At 44.6% G+C, this 26711-nt stretch overlaps 1 protein-coding gene across 1 annotated transcript; it reads right to left on the bottom strand.

Moving 5' to 3' along the window:
- On the bottom strand, window positions 14612–26165 carry PDCL3 (phosducin like 3). The gene is made up of 6 exons (XM_018054923.1): window positions 26041–26165; window positions 22920–23049; window positions 19698–19788; window positions 19378–19521; window positions 18182–18390; window positions 14612–15480 (listed from the first exon to the last, which is right to left on the bottom strand). The coding sequence occupies exons 1-6, from the start codon at window positions 26044–26046 to the stop codon at window positions 15338–15340; spliced, it is 723 nt and encodes a 240-aa protein (XP_017910412.1). The 5' UTR covers window positions 26047–26165; the 3' UTR covers window positions 14612–15337.

Below are 26711 nucleotides of genomic sequence, written 5' to 3'. Positions count from 1 at the left end.
ACAATAGTATACACTACAATGATCCAAAGCATAAAAGCAGCATTCAGCTGAGGCTTTGGGTTTTCCATGTCACAGGCTCTGGCAGAGCTTCTCTGCCTAGAATACTCTTCCCAAGGCTCACATTTACAGTAAATGTAATTACACTTTAACGGCATTCATCTCATTCTGTCACTTTTTCCATAGCTCCTATTTTTAACCGGCACAATGGGAACGTTTGTCCTCTGATTCACGGATGAGTTTTCAGGCCAGGAGTCTGGCTTTTAAAATGACAGTCCCTTGCATCGTAGTGCTGATTTTTTAAATGAAGTAACAGCCTGTAATTAAAACAATGGAGTACAGGCAACCTCATAGGATGAGAAGAGCCATTCGGGACTGACTTCAGGCAATGGGGTCCATCGGCTGCTGTGCTGGAAGGAGTAAGCGGGAACAAGGGTCTGACCTGGAGTAGCCTCGGGAGCTACTCCAAGATCCTGCACTCAGTCCCTTGGGAAAGAGACACTGATTCTGAGGTCCTTCTTGGTCAGGCCCGCCCAGCTGGGTGGACCAACGTCAACCAGGGGCTTTGTTCATCTGGAAGAAGCTAGGGCACCAGTCCTGCCTGCCAGAGCAATGCACATGGGGCTTCCCCAGAAGGCAGGACTGGTGAGGCTCTCCCGTCGGATTAAATTCCATGGGCACTTGGAGTCCACGTCACTTGAACTTGGCCTGCTAGGGACAGCTTCACCTTGTAGAACATGGTGGGAGTGACTCTGTGATGTCCGGGGCTTCCTTCTGGCTCTCTTCACATGCCCTGGGGACACCCCTCTTGGAATATAGCTTCCAGGATAGGCAAGGCCAGGGGGCAACTCAGGCACAAGTAGGCACCAGCTGACGGGCCCAGAGGGCCCAGCCTCCAAACCAGTCCAACCAGACAGGTGAGTGAAGGAACCTTGGGGTGATAATCTGGGCCACCTGAGTTACTCCCAGCACAAATCTTCATCTCTGAGGGTCCCGATATGGTGGGGCAAGAGAAGGCCATGCCCATTGGGTCTTGATCACAGAACTCATGAGCATTAACACAAAGATGGCTGTTTATACGCTAGGTCTGTGATGGGTTGTAGGGCAGTAACAGCAGCTAGAACTCCAGGTCTAATAAATGAATTCACATAATAAACACAGTACTTATCGGAGCAAAGCGTTCTTCTAAGCAAGATCCAGGCATTAATTTGTATCATACTTATATTGAAAGTGGCCTCCGTTGAGAGCTCACTGGTCTTTTTAATTCATTATTTGCTTATTTCTGGCTCAGCTGGGTCTCCGTTGCTGCGTGGGCTTTCCTCTAGTTGCAGTGTGCGGGGTTCTCATTGTGGGGGCTTCTCTTGTTGCCGAGCACAGGCTCTAGGACTTCAGTAACTGTGGCTCATGGACTCAGCAGTTGCAGCTCCCAGGCTCTAGAGCACAGACTCAGTAGTTGTGGCACAAGGATTTAGTTGCTCGGCAGCATGTGGGATCTTCCCAGACCACGGATGGAGCCTGTGTCTCCTGCACTGGCAGGCGGGTTCTTTACCGCTGAGTCACCATGGAAGCCTTATAATTATAATATTGATCTTCATAACACCCCTGAGGTCCATATCGTTAGCATCTACATTTTACAGTTGAGGAAACTGAAGTTTGGAAAAAATTAAGTAACTTGCCCAAAGTCACAAAGAACCAAGCAGGAAAGGTAGCTTCCAGACTGGGGTGATCTAACTCTGGAACACTCTCCTCAACCACTTGGTAGGTCCTCTGGTTCTGCCCAAATCCCAGTAGCTTAAACTTTATGCATCAACTCCGCTGACTGGCCCCAGGATCCACTCAGCATCCTTTGTTCCTTTCTGCCTGGCCTCACTCAGCTGAGATCAGATACTCCAGGGAAACCCACCTATTCTGCACACCTTGAGAAAAACCTGATAGAAAGACACCTTCTCCCTAGGAAAGGCCAAATTCATTATGCGCAGTTCAGACCAGCCTCACAGCGTCCCCTGGTCCTGACCTGATTTTTCTGCAGGCCCCAGGCAGGGGCTAACTGACTTTGCTGCAGCCACACGTGCAACTCGTGAGTGATTGCTTCTTGAGCTGAAAGCCCCTGCTTCGCAGTCGTTTTATCTGGAAACATGTAGAGTTCCCTGGGTTCCAGTGTGCTAACTCAGTGGGCCTGCCATCTTCAAAAGCAGACACTGCGTTGTAGTGGCCTTGGAAGGTCTTCAGGAACTCTTAGGTGTTGAATTTCTTTGCTTTTGCAAACATTTATACATAACTGTGAGCAAATCCTGGTCAATAAAGTATAATGATTTGTGGACTTTTAGTGAAAACTTTCTTTCTTAAACTACTTCTGCTGTTTAAAACTTTTCCCTAGAACCATGGAATCAAACACTGATAATGGTGTCATTGCTGTTGTTGGTCAGTCACTAAGTCATGTCCAACTCTTTGTGACCCCATGGACTGCCAGGCTTCCCTTCCTTAACTATCTCCCAGAGTTTGCTCAAATTCATGTCCATTTGCGTACGTAATGCCATCCAACCATCTCATTCTCTTTCGCCCTCTTCTCCTCCTGCCTTCAATCTTTTCCAGAATGAAGGTCTTTTCCAATGAGTCAGCTCTTTGCATTAGGTGGCCAAAGTATTGGAGCTTCAGCTTCGGCATCAGTCTTTCCAGTGAATATTCAGGTTTGATTTCCTTTAGGATTGACTGGTTTAGTCTCCTTGCTGTCCAAGGAACCCTCAAGTCTTCTCCAGCACCACAATTCAAAAGCATCAATTTATTAAATCATGCAGAAATCCTGTACAGAAGTCTCTTTGACTCTAGATACCAAAAGAAAATTAACAAAACCCTCTCTATGGTCCTTTCCAAGCAAATAAAAGCCCTGAACAAAAATGGCAAAGCTTCTGATCCACATACTGTTCAATTTACAAAGGAGAAGAGAAACTCATTAACTTACAAATAGTTGCCAACACAGGGCCTCCAAATAACATGAATTCTTCCTCCCTCCCCCTTTCCTGGGCTTCCCTGGCAACTCAGTCAGTAAAGAATCTGCCTGCAGTGCAGGAGACCTGGGTTCAATCCTTAGGTTGGGAAGATCCCTTGGAGAACACTCCAGTATCCCTGCCCGGAAAATCTCATGGACAGAGAAGCTTGGCAGGCTGCAGTCCATGGGGTTGCCGAGAGTCAGGCACGACTGAGTGACTAACACAATCCCCCTTTCCATCTTTCTTTCCCTCCTCCCTTCCTTTATTCTTTCTCTAAAAGATGCGCTTATTGGGCTTCGAGTAAGAACTATGGGAGGTCACAAACACATGTGGACGCTAGGAGAGTGTTGAAAGGATTCTATCTATTGGATATGTCATAACATGTTCCAAAGCCACTAGAAGAGCAGATCAGATATGACTCAGAATTCATTTTGAACAGATGCGCCACACTCCCTCAACCACTGTTTACTGCCTGAAACATAAAGATGTACCCAGTAACTGAAAGCTCATTCTTCCAAGACCTCTCATTGCCAAGAACATGTCTGGCTGAGCATCAGTGGTAGGATCTGCCAAGGAAAAGTTACAGGAGATTAAACAAGAAGCCTCCGGGGAAGTTCTCGAGTTCAGGGGCCTTCCTTCTGCTTCATGACCAGCTGGCTGACGCCATTTCTCTCTGACTCATTCTAACCCAACGGAAAATGTAAAACGTGCCTTGGAGCCCAGTGATCTTCATCCTACTGTCTCTGAATGTGGTCACAGGCCTCAGTGAGCTGTACGTTATTCTGAAAGAATTCACAAGTAGGATCCTGGAGGAGGACAGGAGCAGACCGGATGCTGCACAGCCCAGCACAGGGCCTTCTTCCCATGATGAAGCCATGCCTGTAATCGAGAGGGTGCATCCATTAGGAGGGCTGATGAATAACCTGATATCACATAATCGACTGTTACAGAGTAGAGACTCTAAAAAGAGAAAAATCATGGCAAAGAGCCTCCTAGCATTTAATCCATATGGAGAAGAGTTGTCCTGGAAAGTGATAAATGAAACAGTGTGAGAACATAAAAGTCTCACATGCTTTGGACTAAGAACTGCACTCACTAGGACAACAAGAAAGTACAGGACAGTCTAGAGAGAGATGGGTATTTCCCTAACACCCGAAGCAGAATGTAAAAGGGCAGAGGGGAAAACAGATTATACAGAAGGATTAGGTAATGGTGGAAATAAGAAAGGGAAGAAAACTACATGAAGTTCCCCAAATAAGAATGTGAAGAGATGTGATGTAAGATTCTTCCCAAGCTGTCCTGCCAAGCTTACTGTAAGAATTTCTGGGTCATATGAGGTCCAGTTTATAATCACAAGCACTAGGACTAAGCAATTAATCTCAAATGAGCAAAGCTACCCTCATGTGAAAGGCTTTGTGCTTTCAAAAATTAGGGTGCTGCTGCTGCCAGCGATGGCAATTACTGTTGTCACATCAACACCAATAAAACACCAGCACACTCTTCTAAATGCTTTACAAATCTTAGCTCATTTAATCCTCATAATAACTGCCTGGGTTGGATTCCTTTTACAGATGAGAAAACTGAGGCCAGGGAGGTTAAACAAGCTTTAATGGCACCATGAGAAGCCACTAGCTCTGCTGCAGGTGGTGAAAAAGATGAAGCTGTGTGCTCCAGGAAGGTTGGTTCCTGGGGTAACCTGGAGTCACACATACCAGCCTTCAGCCTGACATATTCAAGATTATCCCTTAACTCAAAGTCTCAGGGATGGATTTGTTCTGACCACTATAATCCAGACTTCATTATAAACCAGAACACCCATTTACTAGAGGTTCCCAACCTTGCATAGGTTCACAGCTCAGCAAATTTTTCACTGTGCCCCTAAACCGAAAGAAATAGGTGCCACTTTCTTTCATTAAGTAGTTAGGGCCAAACAACTTAACAAGCACTTATGTCCTAAAATCTTCTAGCTGTTTACTCACACACACACACACAGATGCTTATGCACATGTGCATGCGTGTGCAGTCGTGTCCGACTCTTTGTGACCCCAGGGACTGTAGCTCGCCAGGTTCCTCTGTCCATGGGATTTTCCAGGCAATACTGGAGTGGGTTACCATTTCCTCCTCCAGGGGATTTCCCGACCCAGGGATCGAACCTTCGTCTCCTGCACTGCCAGGTGGATTTTTCACTGCTGAGCTACCAGGAACACTCATACACACACACACACACACACACACACACACACACACACACACACACACACATGAAAATTGAAAGAAAAATAAGTTTACTTTTTAACTTATGAATGGAATACAGGTTCCTGTTGGGCACAGCATACTTTCCCCACCTTGAAATTTGACACTGACACCCTCATGCCCTGTTTCAGGCTGACTTTTGAGCTGTACGTGCTTTTAACACAGCAACTGCCAAAAACCCAGCTTTGAAAAGGTGCGACATCATCAGAAGAGGGGCAGTGCAAGCTAATGTCGAGGCTGTGACCTCCTTGGAGGTGGCAACTGCTGTAGTGTTTGATAAATGTGCAGTGTTGCTGTGTTTCCCCTGACTTCTTAGGATATTCGCCCTCCCATTAACTTGCTGTGAGAATCTGGGATACCTTGGCACAGAGTTTGGAAACTGCATTGATTTCTAGTAAGAAATACGACTGCCAAGTGTTCTGGGCTTCTCCCATTTTCTTTCCAGTTGCATTGGGAAACCAAAATGGAATCAGAAACTCTTTGGGGCTCAAAGTCAGTAATTGGGATAACAAGAGGTTGACAGATTTATCCTCACTTTTATTTAGTTATTGCAGTTACAATATAGACCAGTTCGGTACAGCATGTGTGTGTGTGTGTGTGTGTGTGTGTATACATGTTTATCATACTATTTCATTTGGGGATCTCAGATCCAAGGGATAGAACAAACAGTTGGAAGCTTTTTTGGTTGTTTTCTGTAATATTTGTAAAAGGCAAAGAATTGATTTGTTAATTACCCAAATCTTTACTAACTACAACCTTTTATGATCTGTTTTGAAATGATTAAATTTTTAAATAATTATCAGAAAGTTATCTACAAAAAGGAAATATTTGTCTTTAATTTTTAAAAAATATTGTATTTGCTTTAATGGATATACAAAGAATAGTAGCTGCATCTTCCCTATTAGGAAGCTGGTTAATTTCAACATTTTAAAATGTCAGTGAACAGGTTTGGAGTTTATGATCTGCTTTCAAAATTAAATGCAAAAATGATTAAGTTAAAATAGTCTTCTTCATCCACTAGGCACTAGAACTAACTCATTTCATCAATTCTAAGCACGTTACCCATTCATTATTAACATTTTCGAGTTCAGGTTGTGTCCTGAAGTGACTGCTAGCCAGGAAGGTGCCGGGATCAAGTTGGTTTAGCTCGCCACCTACTGATAGGATCAGAGAAGTCTCAGCATTAAGTTCAATAGCACAAGGCATTAGAGCTGGACTCTGAACAGGACACTTCAGGATTATGTCAACCGATTTATTTTGCTTCCATTTTTACATATGCACAAGAGTGATATGTGACAAAAATCCATGTCTGAATATGTCTAAGCAGACTCTTTAAATGTATAAAGTAGAACAAACTTTCGGGTAAGCTCAGACTGGCTGTGCACTATCAGCTTCCCACCTAAAAGTCTGTTCCGGTCCTCCTCCCAGATAGACACCTGCTTGGCCCTGGCGCAGGAGCAGCCTTCAAGCAGTGGGGGCCAAGGATGGGGGATACGTGGCCTAGTCACCACTCTGTGGGTGGAAGACACTGTGGGTTTTTCAGAAGATCCTAAGGGATTGACTTCCCACTGCCCACAGCACTGACCACAGACTCTCACCCTCACGCTGGCCTCTCCCCATCCTGCCTCCCGGATCTCCCTCTCACTTGGCACCTAAGCCCTCAACTTGCTCTGCACTTGGGTAGATTCCAACTAAGACATTTGCCCTTTAATCCTGGCACTTTATTACACATAGATGGCAATCAAGAGCTGAGCACCACCTTGCTTACACTAGTGACAATTTCCAGTTTGATGTGATTCGTGAACCACCAGACTTTTTTTAAAAAATCAACTTTTATTTTCTTAACATGGTGTTTGATGTACAGAAAAATCTACAAGATAGCAGAGTACCCATACATGCTGCACCCAATTCCTCTATTCTTACATCTTATATTAGTACAGGACATTTGTTACAGTTAATGAATCAATACAATATTTTTTTTTCAATACAATATTGATACATGATTATTAACTGAAATCCACACTTTATTGAGAATTCTTTCGTTTTGTTTTAGAATCCCATGAAGGACACTGTCTTACATTACATCGTCACATCTCCTCGGGATCTCTCTGCAGGGCTGGGTCAGTTTCTCAAATTTACTTTGTTTTTGGTAACCTTTACAGTTTTGAAGATTCCTGATCAACTGTTTTATAGAACATTCCTCAATTGGGATTTGTCAGATATTTGTGTACAGGTCTGGGTTTCAAGGAGGAAGATCAAAGAGTTTGTCTTGTATCATTTTCACCCCATCGATACCCAGGGACCATACTATTATTAACAACATGCCTCACAGCTAGTGGTTCTGACTTTGGTTACCTGGGTGGCAGAGCTTGGCAGCTTTCTGTAAAGCTACTCCCCACCCTGACTCCTTTCCACGCTGCTCACTTAGGAAGGACGTCACCGTGTGTAGCCCACATTTGAAGAGTGGAACATCTTAAATGGGGACGGAGTATCTACATAAATTATTCTGAATTCTGCGCAGGAAATGGTCTCTTCAGTCTGTGTATCTGTTCCATCATTTATCTATACAGACTCATGGATATATATTTTACACTTAGGTTGTAATCCAGTATTTATTTTGTTGCTCAAACTGTCCAGTCATTAGGAGACTCCTGCATTCCTTCAACACACTGCTATCATTGTGATTTTGGGTTTTGTTTTGAACACATCTTTACTTTCTGGCATTACAAGGTTAACCAGGTTGGTCTTGTCCATTTTCTACTCTTGTGGTAGAATCAGCCGCTTCTCTAGAATTTTGGTTTCTTTTTTAGGAAATGGTCTTAGAAACCAGTATCTGAATAGTAGGTGTGGTCTTTGCAATGGGAGAGTCATTGCTTTTAAGCCCCTTCAACTGACAGAGCAAGGAAATGTGTTTACTAACCTGTGTATGTGAAGGTCAGAGTCGCTCAGCTGTGTCCGACCTTTGTGACCCCACAGACTTTGCAGCCCCACAGACTATATAGTCCATGAAATTCTCCAGGCCATAATACTGGAGTGGGTAACCTTTCCCTTCTCCAGGGGATCTTTCCAACCCAGGTATTGAACCCAGGTCTACAGCATTGCGGGCAGATTCTTTACCAGCTGAGCCACAAGGGAAGCCCAAGAGTACTAGAGCGGGTAGCCTATCCCTTCTCCAGCAGATCTTCCTGACCCAGGAATAGAACCGGGGTCTCCTGCATTACAGGCGGATTACCAGCTGAGTTATCAGGGAAGCCCTGATAAACCCGTATATTCACACCATCTAAATACGTAACTAGCTGTGCCTGTATGAGTTCATACGAAGGGTCCAACTCTAATCCATTACAGGTGGATCACTAAGCTTATCTGTAACCTCACACTAAATAACAGTGAGAAGCCTGGCTCCCACCATCTGGTTCCATTTGTTTAAATCTAGCACATTAGAGCAGCATCACAATTGTTAACAGGTACCAACGTGAGAAATTTATCAGCTGCAGCCTAGTCCTCATGCAGTTTCTCTTGGGCTTCATCTTACAGACTCCACTCATTTCCAAGGTTACTTAGGTCCAAGGTTACTCATTTCCAAGGTTATCTTCCCCGTCAATTCCCTCCACGAGGTTGTTTCATACATTTATAATACGGTTGTTTTGTCGTTCTGTGTTCCATCCATGTATTCCAGCTCCTGATGTGATTTTTTAAATTTGCATAAAGATCCACTCAGTGCTGCAAAGTCCTATGGATTTTGACAAATGCGTATCATCACACCCCCACCCTCTGAACAGTTTCACTGTCCTAGAAATCCTGTGCTTTACTTATTCAACCCTACCACCATTCCCTTGAGCCCCTGGAACCAATGATTTTTTCTTTGACCTTTTTCTTTAATTTTATATTGGAGCATAGTTAACAATGCTGTGATAGTTTCAGGTGTACAGCAAAATGACTCAGTTATATATATAAATGTATTATTCCTTTTCAAATTCTTTTCCTATTTGGGTTGTTACATAATATTGAGTAGAATTCCCTAGTTTATACAGTGTATTTGTTGGTTATCCATTTTATTGATTGTTTTTGATGGGGACCGCTTTTTAGTTTTTATTGAATTCCTCACAATATTGTTTCTGTTTTATGTTTTGGTTTTTTGGCCATGGGGCATGTGGGATCTTAGCTGCCTGAGTGGGGATCAAACCTGCTTTGGAAGGGGAAGTCTCAACCACAGGACCACCAGGGAAGTCCCTGGTTATCCATTTTAAACAGAGGTGTGTACATGTCAATCCCACACCCCCTACCTTTCCCTCCTCCTCCCCATGGATTTTCTTAACATCTCCAGTTTTGCCTTCTCTGGAATGTCTTATAATTACAATCATAAAATAGACAGTCTTTTCAGGCTAGCTTATTTCATTTAGCACCCGCAGTTTTTGTGGCTTGGTAGCTCATTTCTTTTTATCGCTGATTCCATTATATCAAATTACAATTTGTTTACACATTTATTTATGGATAGACACTTTGGTTGTTTTGAGTTTGGGCCATTATACACACAGCTGCTATAAACATTTGTGTTTTTGTATGGACATAAGTTTTAGTAAGTTGGGTAAACACCTAAGAGCATGACTGCAGGGTCACATGTGAAAAGCACTATTAGTATCATCCACTTACATTTACTGTGCTCACTGTTTAGATTCTAGCACCTTTGGACTTTCTATGGTTCTACCTTTTCTTTTTAGTCTTCAATCTAGTCTTTTACTGAATTAACTGAGCACCCTCAGACACAGTACTTTAAAATTATATACTTTTAAAATTTTTACTGTTATTTGAATGTTTTTAACCATATTTTCACCAACTTCTTGAATATTTTTTAAGGATCTAAGAACATTAACACTCCAATGAAGTTCCCTTCAATTTCTGGGCTAATTTGTCCTATTTTTCAGTTCCATTTCATCTTAATGTCATAAACAAGACATCATTTGTATTGTTTTGTAAAGTTAATGCTCATTCAGATTTAACCGTGTTTTTTTGGTCACTATGCTTTCCTGAGCGACTGAACTGAACTGATGCCTTCCTGAATCTCAGAGCTTTCCTCACTGTCGTTCTGCACAAAGTAAACCCTCTAAATCTCCTTTAGTGAAGTCTGTTGATGACATCTTCACTCCTAAAATAGTGCTTCATCAAGCTATGCGGCAACCTGGATGAAAGGGGAATTTAGGGGGAAATGGACACATGCATTTGAATGGCTGAGTCCCTTTTCTGTCCACATGAAACTATCATAACATTGTTAATTGGCTATACTCCCAGATAAAATAGTTTAAAAAACAGAGCCTCACTGGGTGTTAACAATTCAGTTGACAGTTCTTGTTGCTGCATCTTTGTAGCCCACAGACACTAGTACCGTCTTCTTGCTTTCACGGATGCTGCTGAGAAGGCAGTGAGCCTTACTGTTGCTGTTTGTTACAGGTAATCTGACTTTTCCAACTGTGTTACAAATTTTTCTGATATTCTAATTTCATTATATACATGGAGGTGTGGATTTACTTCCTTTAACTCACTTGAAATTTGTATAGCTTTCTGCATCTGAGGGTTGATGGCTTTCATCAGTTCTGGAAATTCTACCTTCATCTTTCCAAATGTTACTTATTTCTAATATGCTTTTTTAAATTGTAAGTGATGTGTTACACATTCTCACCACTCCTCCACATCTCTTAATCTAACTTCTACTTCCACCTACTTGTCTCTGTGTGCTGCCTATAGGGTAATTATTTGGCTCTACTTTCCAGTTTATTAATTCTTTCTTCCATTAGTTGTTTTTATAAGGGACTTATATAAGCAACCCTTCTTTACTCTTTTACTTATTTACAACTATGAAATGTGCTCATATTTTGGTCCTGAAAATTCTACTACTCTTAACTCCTTGCAGGAAGACTGCACTCTTTTCTGCTGGGTTTCATTTCAGATGCCTTATTTGAGGCATCCTGTGATTTAAGACTCTCAGCTCATGTCCCTGTGGAGAGTGTCTTGAGCGCTAAATTAAAGCTGAGTTCTCATGTGTATATACAGTTGCTCTGACCTTGAACCCAGGGGCATTACAATGGGACCTGTTTAAGAATTTCACATGGGAAATGCTTAGACCACAGGTACCATGAGAACTCAAACCCACAGGAGGGAAGGTGTATAAGTGACTTCAGAGGGCGACTGTTTTCCTTTCCAACTAGTGCCAGTTCCCCCGAAGATTGAAGTCCAGCTGTCTGCAAGGGGGCCTCCCTGAAGGCTTACCTCCTGCCAACCCCCCAAGTCTATCCTCATAGGTGCTTAGTGTCACCAAGACTCAGTAGGTGCCCCAGGGGGTACATGAGCTGAGGGCTCGCTTGTCTTTCTGCAGTTTTGTTTTCACATCGTTTTTGGCCTCAGAGAATGGATTCCTTTCTTGACAGCTCAGCCATACATTTATGAACATTAAAGAAACAATTTTGAGTTACTGCCAGGTGGGTGGCAGCTGTTCAGAGTATCTGGTCTTTCACAGGCGAAAGTGGAAGTCCTGGTCTGGCTCATGAAGTTCCTGAAGGGCGATGATGATGACGACACAGAGGCCAGGAACACACTGCTCTGCTTTGTTTAGCAACCTGAAAGTGGGGAGCAGAAAGCTAGGACAGTTGTGGTTTTGACAGACAATGGGCAGGGGGCTTTAGCAGGAGATGCATAAACTGCTTCTAAGAGAGGCCACGGTGAAAGCTACTTCTTTCCCAGTAAGAGGAGTCCAGGGAGGGCAGGTGGGAGCCGGGTTACAGAGGCTTCACAGCATCACCAGAAATACCACCCTCGATGCTCTGGCTCTGTATGCACACCCTACAGCGCAGGTAGGCTACAGTCACATCTACAGCAGCTGCCCTTCCCAAGAAGCGTGCCCAGGACTCCCAGCCAGCTTCTGCCCACCTCCGTCTGGCAACCTGCACCTCCAACGGAGGCTGGGAGCTTAATCCTTCAGCTGCTGGAGTGGAGCTGGAGAATCCTGGTCCTTGACAGGTAGGGAGCAGTCTCTGTTACCAATCCCAACACTTACAGCCTGAGGCCCCACATCAAGGGAGAGACTGAGATAAGGCAATAATTTACGGGGACGAAGTCCTGAAAGAATGTGGGAGAAAACAGGGTCAAAAGTATAGAAGGACGGCTTGGCCGTGGAGGGCAGACCCATCTTCACTGGACACTGAATGCATGGAAGACGAGGCTGCTGCAGGGATGGGTGGTGAGAATGGACCCAGGGATCTCCTAGCAGCACATGAGTGACAGGGCCCTTGTGCAGTCAGCGAGTGGGGGCAGCGTGCAGAGGCCGGAAAGCCGGGACCCTAGGCTAAAGCGGACATAAACATCAGGAACGCGACAGGCGAAACCCACCTGTTGAAAAGGTGTTTATGAGTAACAGCTGGTTTCACAAGGAGGACAAAACCACTTTCACAGAACATGTTTCTAAACTAGGCAACCCAGTCACAACACATTTGGCCCGTCGTACTTGAAAACTGCATTGGCAAAATTGGGGCTTTTTATATAAGAAAAGTAAATTTAAAGCTGGAGGCAATAAGTGGTGAAAAACTGAGGCATTAGGGATAAAGGACCCCCTTCTAAGCCCTTTCTGTCTCTCACAAAGTGTCTGCTGCATCCAAGACGAGTTCTCTGAGGCACTTTGGAAAGAAGATGCCCCAGAAAGCCACTGTTTCGGCAATGTCAGGACAGGCGGATATAATTTAGGTTTGCAATGAGGTAGTTGTGTACATCCTAACTATCCTTTTTCTCTACAAAATAAGGAAAACTAGGAAAAATCAGCTGTATTTGATTACAGTCAGCTTCCCAGGTGGCTCAGCAGTAAAGAACCCACCTGCCAATGCAGGGCAGACACAACACACAGGTTGGATCGCTGGGTCGGGAAGATCCCCGGAGGAGGAAACGGCACCCCACTCCAGTGTTCTTGCCTGGAGGATCCCACGGACAGAGCAGCCTGGTGGGCTACAGTCCATGGGTAACAGAGTCAGACACAACTCAGCACAGCACAGCACAGCAGCGGATTTGTGTCTGCTGGTTCCACATCTGCGGATCCAACAAACCACGGACTGATGACACGGAGAGCCAGCTACAAGGACCTGAGCATCTGCAGATACCCCATGGGGCCCTGGAACCAACCACCACGGATACCAAGGGGTGAGTCTACAGTCCTACTATGTTATTTCTCCCAAACTACTTACCACCCCAACTTCCTGAAAACATTTTTCACCAATATCACTATAGAAAGGGTTACCTAGCACCTACTCAACACCCCTTCCCCATAACTGTTCCCTCCCAACACCAGGAGACAAACTGTCGAGATCTTTCTTGCTGGTTTTCCCTCGTCACTGTGTGTTTCTGCTGTGGAATGAAACAAACTCAGTGCTTCAGACCAAGCTGTATCACCTCCATCACATCACAAACGCTCCAAATGAAACGGAAGTTAATGGTAAGGAATACGGGGAAGTCTCCAGAACTAACCAACCTGTAGAAATTTCCAGGTTACGTTTAAAATTACAATTTTAATATTAGGACAAAGATGCTGTTCTTTCTCTGCATTTTTAAGTCAAGTTCAGTCAGCACGACTAAACAGCTTTCTGGGGTCTGGGAGCTGTATATCCAGACAGGGATCATGAACCAAGTCACCTGAGCCTTTGAGCACAAACTCAACACGTTAGTCTGGCATGGAGGAAAGATGTCAGAGGAACAAAAATCAAAGTGGCATAGCGTATGTTGAGAATGACACCCTGAATGGGCTCCTCAGCAGTATGAGGCCTGCCGCGTTCACACACACCTCTCTCCACTGGGGAAGAGTACGCACCACAGCTCTTGACCAACACAGCAGTCACACCTTCACCACTGCACTTCACTCTGCTGCCAGCTGACAACAGAAAATCTAAGCCATGGGACCCGCAGATGAGTGACAGGCCTGACCAAGCTTATTTCCACCCTGCAATTAAAATTCCATGAGGAATCCTTCCAGGAAGTCTGTGACACAGAGTATGTTTCCACCAGAAGTGCTGGCTCTCACGTGTATATAAAGATAAAGTCACTAATGCAGACACTTCCGACAGATCAAGGGTCACAGCTGCTTGTTTCTTTCTGAATGATAGCAAGAATACACAATAATCTGAAGGAACTCTGTGCCCTCTCTGATTCAAATTTTTTAAAGATTCAGACTAGGAGTCTTTACTATGGGTAGTGAGCACTACATTACTCAACACAAGTATAAGGGAACAACAGTCCCCCTGATTATTCTGTTAATGTCAATTTGACGAGAAGTGGTAAATGCTAAGAGGATTCTTGGTCAGAAAACATTTTATGTTTTTTACTGACTGATTGAGATATACTTTGGCTATCTCTGTGTGTGCTTATATCTATTTATTTTCAAAAAAGTTTCAGGTGACACCTTTTACAGTAATTGAGATTAGCTCAAATCTCAACAGCCTGAAAACAAAAAAATTATCTTAACTAGAAAAACTATTTGACCCCAAATGGCAGTAAATTGGAATCTTTTAGTTTGATAAGCCTAATCTTTTAGACTTTGATAAGACAGTATTTCACAAAAATTATTGCCTATTTCTTCTAAACAGGATAAATACTAAGACTTCTTCCTAGCACTCATTCCTTTGAGTTAATAATCCTATTGCTAGCTCTATAAAAGAATAAAAAGAAATAATAATATAAATGCAAAGCTTAGCTTGCCATTTTCCACCGTATAATTTATTCACATTATTAAAAAAAAACTTCTATATTTCCTGTATTTCTTTTTTAATAGTTTTATGTAAACGAATAGTGAATAGTTTTACAGCTGATCTAAAATATAAGCAAGGAAAACATAGACATCTGCCAAACTAATATCTGGCTTTTATTTTTTTCTTAAGGAAATACTATTAATTTAAAAAGAGTTCCCAGAAATTTAAAAGGATTCCCAGCAATGATTATTTCTGAGATCTATGAGACTCAGAACGTAATGTAAAAGACTAAAAAACCACAGTATACGTTTCTACTTTTTCCTTTTTTAAAAAAAGTTCATGCTATATCACATCGGGAAAGTTCAGCAGGTTACCAGGGCCACGGCCTCAGTCATCCTCAGAATCACTGTCCCTCCTGGCGGGGACGGAGCACCGCACCGCGGACAGCAGCACGTCTTCCACGGGCTTCTTGGGGTTCTCCTCCAGGCTCGTCTTGATGGCTCCAGACTCAGACAACTTCCACTCTAACTCTGCATGATAAAGAAAAAGCAAATTGCCTAAGACTCAGCCTGAGTGGCAACCTCAAGCCACAGTGTTTTTTCTAAGCAGAGACTATGACTATCCACACTTGATGACAATTTGAGGGTCATAATTATAAGGCACCTGGAAGAAAGGGGGGGAAAAATCATACCCTTAAAAAGGAAAACAAAAACACCTGCAAAAACTTTTCATAAAATGAGATTAAATGAAATATTACATACATTTGAACCTCCAGGATAACTAATAAAAACCCAAGGACTAAACCCATCTTCTCACGGCCTAGCTTCTTGGCTTGCATAATGTCCCAGAAAAGAAATCAGCATGAAATATATTAAGAAAATACTTTTCACAGTCTTGCTGGCAATGTAATTATTAAATCCAATTTTATTTAGCAAAAGGAAATTCTTAAACCTCATGTCCAATATCTCAACCTATTAGAGTCAAAGGCTCAAGGTATGATGACATGCTAGGATTGATACATTTGTTCCAAGTAGTAATAATTCTTAAAAGTATCAAAAAAAAAATCAGTGATTAAAGGCTTAGCTCCTATATTTTCAGTTCAGTTTAGTTCAGTTCAGTCGCTCAGTTGTATCCGATTCTTTGTGACCCCATGAACTGCAGCACGCCAGGCCTCCCTGTCCATCACCAACTCCCGAAGTCCACCCAAACCCATGTCCATTGAGTTGGTGATGCCATCCAACCATCTCATCCTCTGTTGTCCCCTTCTCTTCCTGCCCTCAATCCTTCCCGGCATCAGGGTCTTTTCTAACGAGTCAGCTCTTCGCATCAGGTAGCCAAAGTATCCTATATTTTACCCTCTTATAATCAGTGAAAAATCCACACTGGTGTGGGACACTGTGAAGCAAAATCAAGTGATATATTTTTCTACCCAGGCAGGAGTGAGAGACTGTCAGAAAGATTCTACACCAAACAGTCTGGTTTAAACTGATGCTCTACTAACTAGGAAACTTCTATTAAAATCTGAAAACCAGGGACTTCCCTGATGGTCTAGTGGTTAAGAGTCCATGCTCCCAATCCAAGGGGCCTGGGTTTGATCCCCAATCAGTGACCTAGACCTTGAATGCTATAACTAAGATCCAGTGCAGCCCAATACATTTTTTTAAAAAATCTGAAAACCAATTTTACTGAAATCACATTAATTCAAAGTGTTCCACAGAGATGAACAGCATCAGCATTTTCAGCTCTAGGTATCTTGGTTCAATGACAAAAAAAATTCAATAAATTTCTCAAAAAAAAAATTCTTAGGATTTCTGATTCTTAAGGATGTATTTAGATTCACATGTACATGCATATGCGTAAGTGAATGTATTTAATGTTAATGTTCATTTATATGGGGCTTTCCTGGTGGCTCAGACAGACAGTAAAGAATCTGCCAGCAATTCTTTCGATCCTTGAGTTTGATCCCTCAGTTGGGAAGATCCCCTGGAGGGGGGAATGGCAACCCACTCCAGTATTTTTGCCTGGAGAATTCCATGGAGCCTGGCATACAAATGAGACTTTTTCTAGAAACAAAGACTATAATTATTATTGTATACCTATCTCTCTCCCCTAATGGTATGTTCAAAGATCAAAATAAGAGGCAAAACACATACTTAGTTTGAAATATCATACACCTTTGAACACTGGAATAAAGCAAAACTGATATAATATATAAATGCATCTATGTATCTGTTTACACGTTTCCCAGTTGAATATCTTATATAGTTATATAAAGTAGAATATAAAGTCATATTTTAACATGTTTTTAAAGTCTACTAACTAAAGCATAGTTGGACATATCACTGCACTCAAGAGATAAAGAATCTGACCTAGTAGGAAGCTCATAGGCCTCAGCTTCTCTCCCACATATTATGTGTGCATATGTATTTTAATACCTCCTATTTCACAAGTAGAAAAAAATAAAAGATATATCCTTTAGGAGTTAAGAGGCAGAATTAAATAAACTTTTCATTTAAAAGCTTCCTTTCAACTGAAAAAATATTTTTATAGAGATTTATATATGTATAAGGAGAAGGCAATGGCACCCCACTCCAGCACTCTTGCCTGGAAAATCCCATGGACGGAGGAGCCTGGTGGGCCGCAGTCCATGGGGTTGCTAAGAGTCGGACACGACTGAGCGACTTCACTTTCACTTTTCACTTTCATGCATTGGAGAAGGAAATGGCAACCTACTCCAGTGTTCTTGCCTGGAGAATCTCAGGAATGGGGGAGCCTCATGGGCTGCTGTCTATGGGGTCGCAGAGTCAGACATGACTGAAGCGACTTAGCAGCAGCATATATGTATAAATTTACATATATTTATGTATATTTACATATAAACATCTGTCACTAATATGTTTGGGTGAATTAAATAAGAAATGAACGATGTGATCTTGAGTTATAACTAAAAAACAAACATATTCAACTGTAGGGACAAATAAAACAGCACAGACAATAATATTAAATATTTTAAAATCCATTCTGCCCTCTTTTAACTGAGAGTCCAGTTGTAATTGCTCCCAATGACTCATCTAAGATGACAGAGTCAATGTTCTTCTCTTTTCACAATCACTCACACGGGACAAAGGTGACTCTATGACAAGTCATCCCACTTGCGTCTAGGAAACAGGCACCCTTAACAACAGACACACTCCCTGCCCATCCCTCATGTGTACCTCAAAGAGTCCTTACCATCCAAAGTCAGGTTCATGCCACCAAACACCAGAGGTCCAATAAACTGAGCCTTGATGTCACCTTCAAGGTACACAAATATCGTGGGCAGATTCCTATCAGGGTAATTGGGTATGCAGGTGGTTGAAATGGCTTTGATAAACTTGACATCAGGAAACTTCCTGGCAAGTGCACTGAAGTGCTGATTTATCAGGGCACAGAGGGGAATCCTGTGAAATAGAGAGAAGCAACCGTGAGTTTGTGTCTGTGTACAGTAAACCTCAGCTGCCCTTCTGCCCCACAGAAAACCTCATGACAACTTCACAAGCGCTTCTGCTATTCCAGCCAAGATGAACAAACGGTGCTTAAAAACTTTCTATAGCTTTGGGCAAAGTATTCAAAAGCCAAAGTCCAATTTAATCTGACTGAGTAAGTCAGAAAAGCAGCTCCACTGTAAAAGATAACTGTCTTGCTTTTCTTAAGGAGAGAGCATCCAAGGCTTAGAATGTGTGATTCAGAATGCACTTCCAGCTTGAAAGAAACTCCTGCACAAGCACTGGACTCCACAGGGTGGGAGCAAAACTGAAGGTGAGGCGCTAGGGGCTCTCTGCATCTCTCGCCACGGACAATGCTCCCAAAAGTCACCTGCGCCATCAAGGAGAGTGACTCGCGACACGGAGTCGTGAAACGCTGGAGTTTTTTCAGAGGGACAAGTGACTGAGGAATTCATTTACAATTTAAAAAAAAAGTCTGTTCTGCCACAATTTAATAAAGCCATTTGTATTAATAAAGCTATTAATATCACAAATATTAATCTGAAAGTCTTAAGACAAAAATTAGACAATAATATTTGGGCAAATCTGCAACAAAAACACATAAAACATTAGTTAAAAAAAAAAAAAAAACTTCCGGTGTGAAGTAAGCCTGAGATGTTCAAGACATAAATTCAAACTAGTATTTAAAGACAGGCAACAGGGATTCCCAGGTGGCTCAGAGGTAAAGAATACCCCTGACAAAGCAGGAGACACAGGACTTGCAGGTTTGATCCCTGGGTCAGGAAGATTCCCCTGGAGAAGGAAATGACAGCCCACTGCAGTATCCTTGCCTGGGAAACCCCATGGACAGAGAAGCCTGGCGGGCTACAGTCCATGGGGTCACAGAGAGTCAGACACAACTGAGAGACTGCACGTGCATACACACACATCAGATCAGCTCACCCTTGTTTGTAAAGGTGCAGGATGACCCACAAGCCCTCACCAGCTTTGGTAACTTCTTGAACATAATCCTTTCCTGAGATTTCCAAAACCTCTCCAAACTTATTCTTCAGTTGGGTTGCTTTCCACTCAGCCAGTCTTTGCTGCCTGCACGACAGGAGGAGGAGAGAGACATCTTACCTACGTGCGCTCGCACACACCCCTTTCACATGGCAAACTCTGTAGAGGTCCAGGTTCACTTACTTATGTGCCAGGGTTATTTCAAAGGACGCACATTATAGTGCCACATGAAAAGCCAAGCAGTCCCTCTGGGTGGCACTAACCTGTACATTTCAATTGCACGTTCGTCTTCCTCATTAAATTCGTCTTCATTATCCTCCAGTTCTTCCAAAGTCATGTCTTCATATGTTTTCACTGAATGTCATTGAGTCGGTGAAAAACCAAAAATGTAAAAAATGAACGAAGATGCATTTGGGGTCTTTTCTCCTTCACTTTTCTCCTAAAGGAGTGCATGCAATACCAAAAGGCCCCTAGCCCATCAAAACCAAGATAAAAAGTAGTTAAGGTGTTGCACTAGCGGTAAAGAACTCATCTGCCAACGCAGAATGTTTAGAGATGTGAGTTCAATCCCTGGGTCGGGAAGACCCCCTGAAGAAGGGCACGGCAACCCACTCCAGTATTCCTGCCTGGAGAATCCCATGAACACAGGAGCCTGGTGGGCTACACGTCCATAGGGTCGCAAACAGTCAGACATGACTAAAGCGACTTAGAACGCATGCACACATCCAAGGTGTTATACAGTAACTAAGAATGGGAGAGCATTTTTAAAAGATCAGCCAGCCTGGCTCTCTTACATTCACATGACAATAAGGATACAAACAGGACAGTTTCCCAAATTTATAAAAGGAGAAAGGTGTATTAGCCTGAGCTCAAGTGGCCTGATCTGCAAGTTCATGATGCTCAGGGACAGGTGCGTAACAGTTCTCATGCCTCCAAGAAGGTGGGGAGATACCCTCTGGGGTCCTCCCCAGCACACCTTTGCTAGAGGTAAAGGGATTGTCACCTGGTCTTCTCTTGTGAGTTGTAGGCAGCTCTCACTTCTCTTTTTTATCAATGGCTGGAAAAATCTGTATTTTGTTTTTATTGCCATAAAGACTTGCTTCTTGACATCCAATCAGGTTTTTGTCCCCTGACTTCCACCCTAACATGACTCAAACCTGCTCTTACCAAAGTCAGTAATGATCTGTTTACTCAACCGATGAGCATATTTGGCTTACTCCATCACTGGATGGGTGTCTCCTCCTCTCTGAAAGTCCATCTCCTCTGGCCTCTTTTTCTCCTCCCTCCTGGCAGCCCCTCCCCTGGACCCTCTGTTGACTGGACTCCTTTCCTTCCTCACCTATACCCACTCCCTTGGTGACTACATCTCACAGCTTTAAAACCCACCGACATGCTGCCAACTCCCAAATGTATGCCTCTAGCCCTTATTTCTGATATAAGAAAGCATTCCCAACTGCTCACCTACCATCCGTATTTGTCTAATAAGAAATCTCAAAGTGACTAGGTCCTAAATCGAGTTCCTGATCTTCACCTCCAAACCTGCTCCTGCCCAAGCCTTCCTCATCTCACGTGGTGACTCCATCCTTCTGGCCACTCAAGCCCAGAGCCTTGCAGTCATCTCTGCCTTACTTGCTCTCACACCCATCACAGGATCCATAAGCAAATCCCGTCGGTCCTACCTTCAAAATACACCCAGATCTGGCCACTTCCACCCACCACTCTGGTCCAAGCCAATGGCATCACTTGCCAAGGGCACCACTGCAGTCGTTTCACCTGGTCTCCCCACTTCCTGCCCTGCCCCTACAGTCCGCATTCAGTAAGACAACAGGAAGGTACTGTCAACACAGAGGGCACGTCCCTCCTCTGTTCAAACCTCCAATGATGCCCACCTCATTAGACATCGAAGCCAAGGTCCACACTAGACGCTACAAGGTCCTAAATGTCTGACCCCTGCTTGTCCCTCTGAACCTCCTGCTTCTGTCTCCCAGTCCCCCTGGCCTCCTGGCAGATCCTCCAACATGCTTCCCACTTGCTCATTCGCCTCCCTTGGGTCGACTCAAATGTTATTCCCAGTGAGGCCCTCTCTGACCCTCTAGAATTATACCCACCCCCTCCTTCAACGTTATACCCACCAGGGCTTCCCTGGTGGCTCAGATGGTAAAGAATCCACTTGCAGTGAGGGAGACCTGGGTTCGATCACTGGGTTGGGAAGATCCTCTGGAGAAGGGAATGGCTACCCACTCCAGTATTTTGCCTGGACAATTCCATGGACAGAGGAGCCTGGCAGACTACATTTCATGGGGTCACAAAGAGTTGGACACAACTGAGCGACTTTCACTTTCTCTTCCAACCCCTTCCTGCCTTATTTTCCTATATTTCACTCATGTATCGTTTACTGTCTGTCTCCTCCATTAGAACATAAGCTCCAAGAGGATAGGGTGTTTTGGCTGGCCCATGCACAGCTAAAGCCCCAGTGCCTAGAAAACACACACCACACAGCAGTCCTTCTGGATAGAATTTATTACATTTGCTAGATAAATGCTGTGCAATAAATTCTCCTCTAAATCAGCCCTAACATGTCAACATGGGACAGAAGTCCTCGCTCCTGTGATCAACAGTTCTCAAACTTAGGTGTGAATCAGAAAGTCTCTGAGGCACTGGCTTAATATGCACATTCCTGGGCCTTACCCCCAGAGATTCCGATTCAGTAGGGACTGTGCACTGTTGTGTTTTGTCTGTTTGCTTGTTTTTTTTGACAAGCACCACAAGGGATTCCAATTCAAGTGGTATACCTACATGTGAGAAAGACCTTAGACTGCGTACACTACAAGCATCTTATGTTTCCCCAAATCAAGTTATTTTAATATTCTCAATCAAACCACAAAGATAAAGCATATGCTCAGGAGACTACGACTTCCCTGGTGGCTCAGACGGTAAAGCATCTGCCTACAATGCAGGAGACCCGGATTCAATCCCAGGAAGATCTTCCTGGGTCGGGAAGATCTCCTGGAGAAGGAAATGGCAATCCACTCCAGTATTCTTGCTTGGAAAATCCCATGGAAGGAGGAGCCTGGTGGGCTACAGTCCATGGGGTTGCAAAGAGTTGGACACAACTGAGCAACTTCACTTTCTTTCTTTCTCAGGAGACTACAAACAGTAAAAACTTCTGGGCAGATTTCCATGACATTAACTGAACTGATCACTGACCAAAAAGTGGAGACTCAGAAATATTTCCTTCAGGGTTATGATAACCCTGAAGAAAGACACAGACCAGGAACTGCGGAGATGGGGGGAGCCTCTGAAGTGCCCCCAGTTCTATGGCCCAGGAAGATGAAGCCAGAGATGCCCTGCCAGAGGGCCCAGAGGCAGTGTCCAGCCCAGCACTTCAACTCTCGCTCAGAGGATCCTTCTACTGAAGCAGTTAGAGGCTTGCCGAGGGTTTCCTAAGCAGACAGACACAGAATCACAAACATAGGTAAGCTCACCAATGGACTGCTGGAGGATCTGCTGCTCCTCTTCTTCTGCCTCCTTCTCCAGATCTTTCAAATCTTCCTTTGAAGGCAAGATGCCTTTTTTGCGTAAGATGTCATTCCACTCGGTGTCTGCGTTGGGGTCCTAGAGCAGGTGGACCAAGGGTACTGTGAGGGCCAAGTCCACTGTGGAGGGTGCCATGTTGGACAAGGGTTCAAATGGGAAAGTGGTAAGAAGAGGATTTCATACCAAATTATTCTGAAGTCTATTTCTGGCAATCTGTCAAAAGACACACAATCCCTGTTCCAATCTTCCTGTCTCAGGGTAAAAATCAGGCCATGATGTCCAGACTGACATCCATGCCGACACCAAGGCTCTGACCTGGCTTCTGGTCAATTTTCATTAATGACTCGGAGTGATCTGTTCAACAGATATTTTATTAAGTACCTACTATATGTAAATGATTGTACTAGATGGTAGGGAAGCATGGTGAATGCCAAAGTCACCAGTTTTACAGGTGAGAGAAAGAAACAGGCAATGAGTAACTAAATACACAAACAGATAGCATGACAAATGCAATGGCCAGGCTGCTGAGCTGGACTTCCAGGGGGCGTGCAGTCCACAAGATGGGCCAGGACGTTCTCTCAGGAGAGGTGACATTTAACTGTGACTGGAGGGTGAGAAGGAGCCAGACAGAGGAGTGAAAATTTAGGAAATGACTTTCCAGGCAGAAGGACCAGCCTGTGCAAAGGGCCCGAGTACAAGATATAGAGTATTCCAAAGTCCTGAGTGGCTGCAAGAAAATCAGAAGGAAGAGAGCCTGACTGATTCCCTAAAGGCCAAGGCTAAGAGGAAGAGCTGAGACGCCATGGAGAAGTTCACAATAGCTGATGTTTACTGAGTCCTACATGCTGGGGACACCACAAACTTCTTTGCCTGTATCTACCTAGTTAATCCTCACAAACTTGGGAGAGCCATGGCGTTAAGGAAGACATTGCCAGGCTGGAACAAGTCAAACTTACCAGGATCAACTATCAGAAAAAGAAATGCCAAGGTGGGCTCCTAGCTCCACAACACAGCTGCCCAAAACCTGGTTTGGCATGTCTTGGCAGGTCTGGAATATGAAACCAGGAAGCTGTGCGAAGAGCACTGGGATAACCAGGGTCTACCCTCAGTTCCCTGGCCAGTCCTGCTGAAATATGTCAAAGAGAAACAAACAGAATCCCTTCCATAGGGTGGTCAGGAAGCCCTCTTAAGATATGACATTTTTGAGCAGGGGCAAAAAGGACAGAGAACACAGAGGCCAGGGCAGCTCTGAGTTTCCTCTTCATCACATACGTTGTATTTGGAGATGATCATCCTCTCCAGCCCTGATGGGGAGGACTGGAAGGACTGATGATGAAGCTAAAGCTTCAATCCTTTGGCCACCTGATGCAAAGAGCTGACTCAATGGAAAAGACCCTGATGCTAGGAAAGACTGAGGGCAGGAGAAGGGGGCAATAGAGCATGAGATGGTTGGATAGCAGCGGCTCAACAGACATGAGTTTGAGCAACCTCCAGGAGATGGTGAAGGACTGGGGAGCCTGGTCTGCTGCAGTCCATGGAGTCGCAAAGAGTCCAACATGACTGAGAGACTGAACACCAACAAACCTCTCCAGCCCCAATCAAACCCACACTAATTCCACTTCCCTTCTGCCACTGAGTCAGAGATGAGTTCATCAGAATTCCGAACCACAGGAGGATCTAGGAGGCAGGAGAACGACCTTTGGAGGAGGGTCCTTTAACAGTGATAAAACTGAATCATCAGAGATTTTCTCATAAAAGCATCCATTTCCACGGTGTCTTTTTTTTTTTTTTTTCCACTTTTCCATCACTGCAGATGGTGACTGCAGCCATGAAACTAAAAGATGCTTACTCTTTGGAAGGAAAGTTATGACCAACCTAGATAGCATATTCAAAGGCAGAGACATTACTTTGCCAACAAAGGTCCGTCTAGTCAAGGTTATAGTTTTTCCAGTGGTCACCTATGGATGTGAGTTGGACTATAAAGAAAGTTGAGCGCTGAAGAACTGATGCTTTTCAACTGTGTTGTTGGAGAAGATTCTTGAGAGTCCCTTGGACTTCAAGGAGATCCAACCAGTCCATCCTAAATGAAATCAGTCCTGAATATTCATTGGAAGGACTGATGTTGAAGCTGAAACTCCAATAACTTTGGCCACCTGATGCGAAGAGCTGACTCATTTAAAAAGACTCTGATGCTGGGAAAGATTGTGGGCAGGAAGAGAAGGGGACGACAGAGGATGATATGGTTGGATGGCATCACCAACTCAGTGGACATGGGTTTGGGTGGATTCCAGAAGTTGGTGATGGACAGGGAGGCCTGGCGAACTGTGGTTCATGGGGTTGCAAAGAGTCAGACACGACTGAGCGACCGGACTGAACTGAACCATGGGTTTTTAGTCAAATTGCATTAATAAATTCCTGATACAATAAAAGAACAAAACTGAGGGATTTGGTTTTATCCATTTTTAAAGGGAAAGTATTAATAACTGGGCAGCGGGACCCTCAGGCTGGACTCTAGGGTCCACAGGGGACGCACCTCAACCTGTACACCAACATTGGGAGGCAGAGAGGGAAGGATGTTGTAACCCCTCACTCAGCTCTAGGCAGGGTCAAGAACACGGGTTATGTTATGCGACCCCCTCAGGGGAGGACCCTCCAATTATCCGAGCCTCAGCTTCCGCATCCGTGAAGGGGGTTCATAACGCACCTGTGCAGGTGCTCGCTAACAGAGTTAACAAGGAGGAAGTAACTCTGTCAGGTAAGATCCGCAGAGGCCTTCACAGGCCCAGGGCAGCCGACCTCCCGGAGAACTACCCTCAAAGATAAGATTCGGGGGTGGGACACACGGAGGGGAGCGGGCACGCCCACCCGCGGACACGCGAGACCACGCCCGCCCGTCCGCACTGCGCCTGCGCCGGTCTCAACTCGCGCGGCCAGCCCGAGCCTGAGGCGCCCGGCACTTCCCACAGGCCCGGCAAGGACAGGCAGCCGCCCGCATGGACCGAGCGGGGCAAAACGAGCGGCCGCAGCCTCCAGGCGTCGAGCCCGCTACCCCACCCCCGGCTTGCTCACCTGCATTTTCTGTCAAATCGCTGGGGCCCTGCCGGCCACAGCCACCCAGCCCGTGAGCTCTCTACCGCGCACGCGCGCAGGCGCCACTCGCCTCCTCTCCCAGCCTGCCCTTCGCCCCGCCCTCCGGGAGAGGATAGGGCGGGGCCAGGGGAGGCGAGTGCTCCTCTGAGGCTGCGCCCAGGCGAGAGGCTGGACACGCCCACTCGAGTGACTCCGAGCTAATCCCGGCCGCTGCTGAGCTGAACCTTATTAGGACACATCTTCGGCCGCCGAATGGTGGGACAGAATCGGGGAGGTACCCGGCAGCTAGGTGTCATCACCAGACACGGATCCAATGGTTTCGGAGGTCTCGGCCCAAGAAGTCAGAGATAGAAACCCGTTTCACTGATTCGTTGTTAAGATTCAAAAGGAGGCAGGATTACCTGGAATTCAGTCACTGTCCTTGAAGGACATAAAGCAGTTCGCCTGCTACGTACCAAGCACTATTCTAGGCTCTGCGGACGCGGCGGGAATCGCAACAAACGAAACCAGAAACGTGAGCATCTCTTCACCTGGTTGAGCCTCAGGCGTTTCCTATTCGCAAGAGGACTTAGCCCTTTGCGGAGCGCAAGGGAGGCACTGAGTAGAAATATGCAAGTCTAAATTGAAAAATACAACGGCTTCTGAAAAAT

The sequence above is a fragment of the Capra hircus genome, chromosome 11, assembly GCF_001704415.2.
Source record: "Capra hircus breed San Clemente chromosome 11, ASM170441v1, whole genome shotgun sequence".
NCBI lineage: Eukaryota > Metazoa > Chordata > Mammalia > Artiodactyla > Bovidae > Capra > Capra hircus.
Note: the sequence above shows the minus strand (reverse complement) of the source record. Positions and strands in the feature narration are given on the sequence as shown.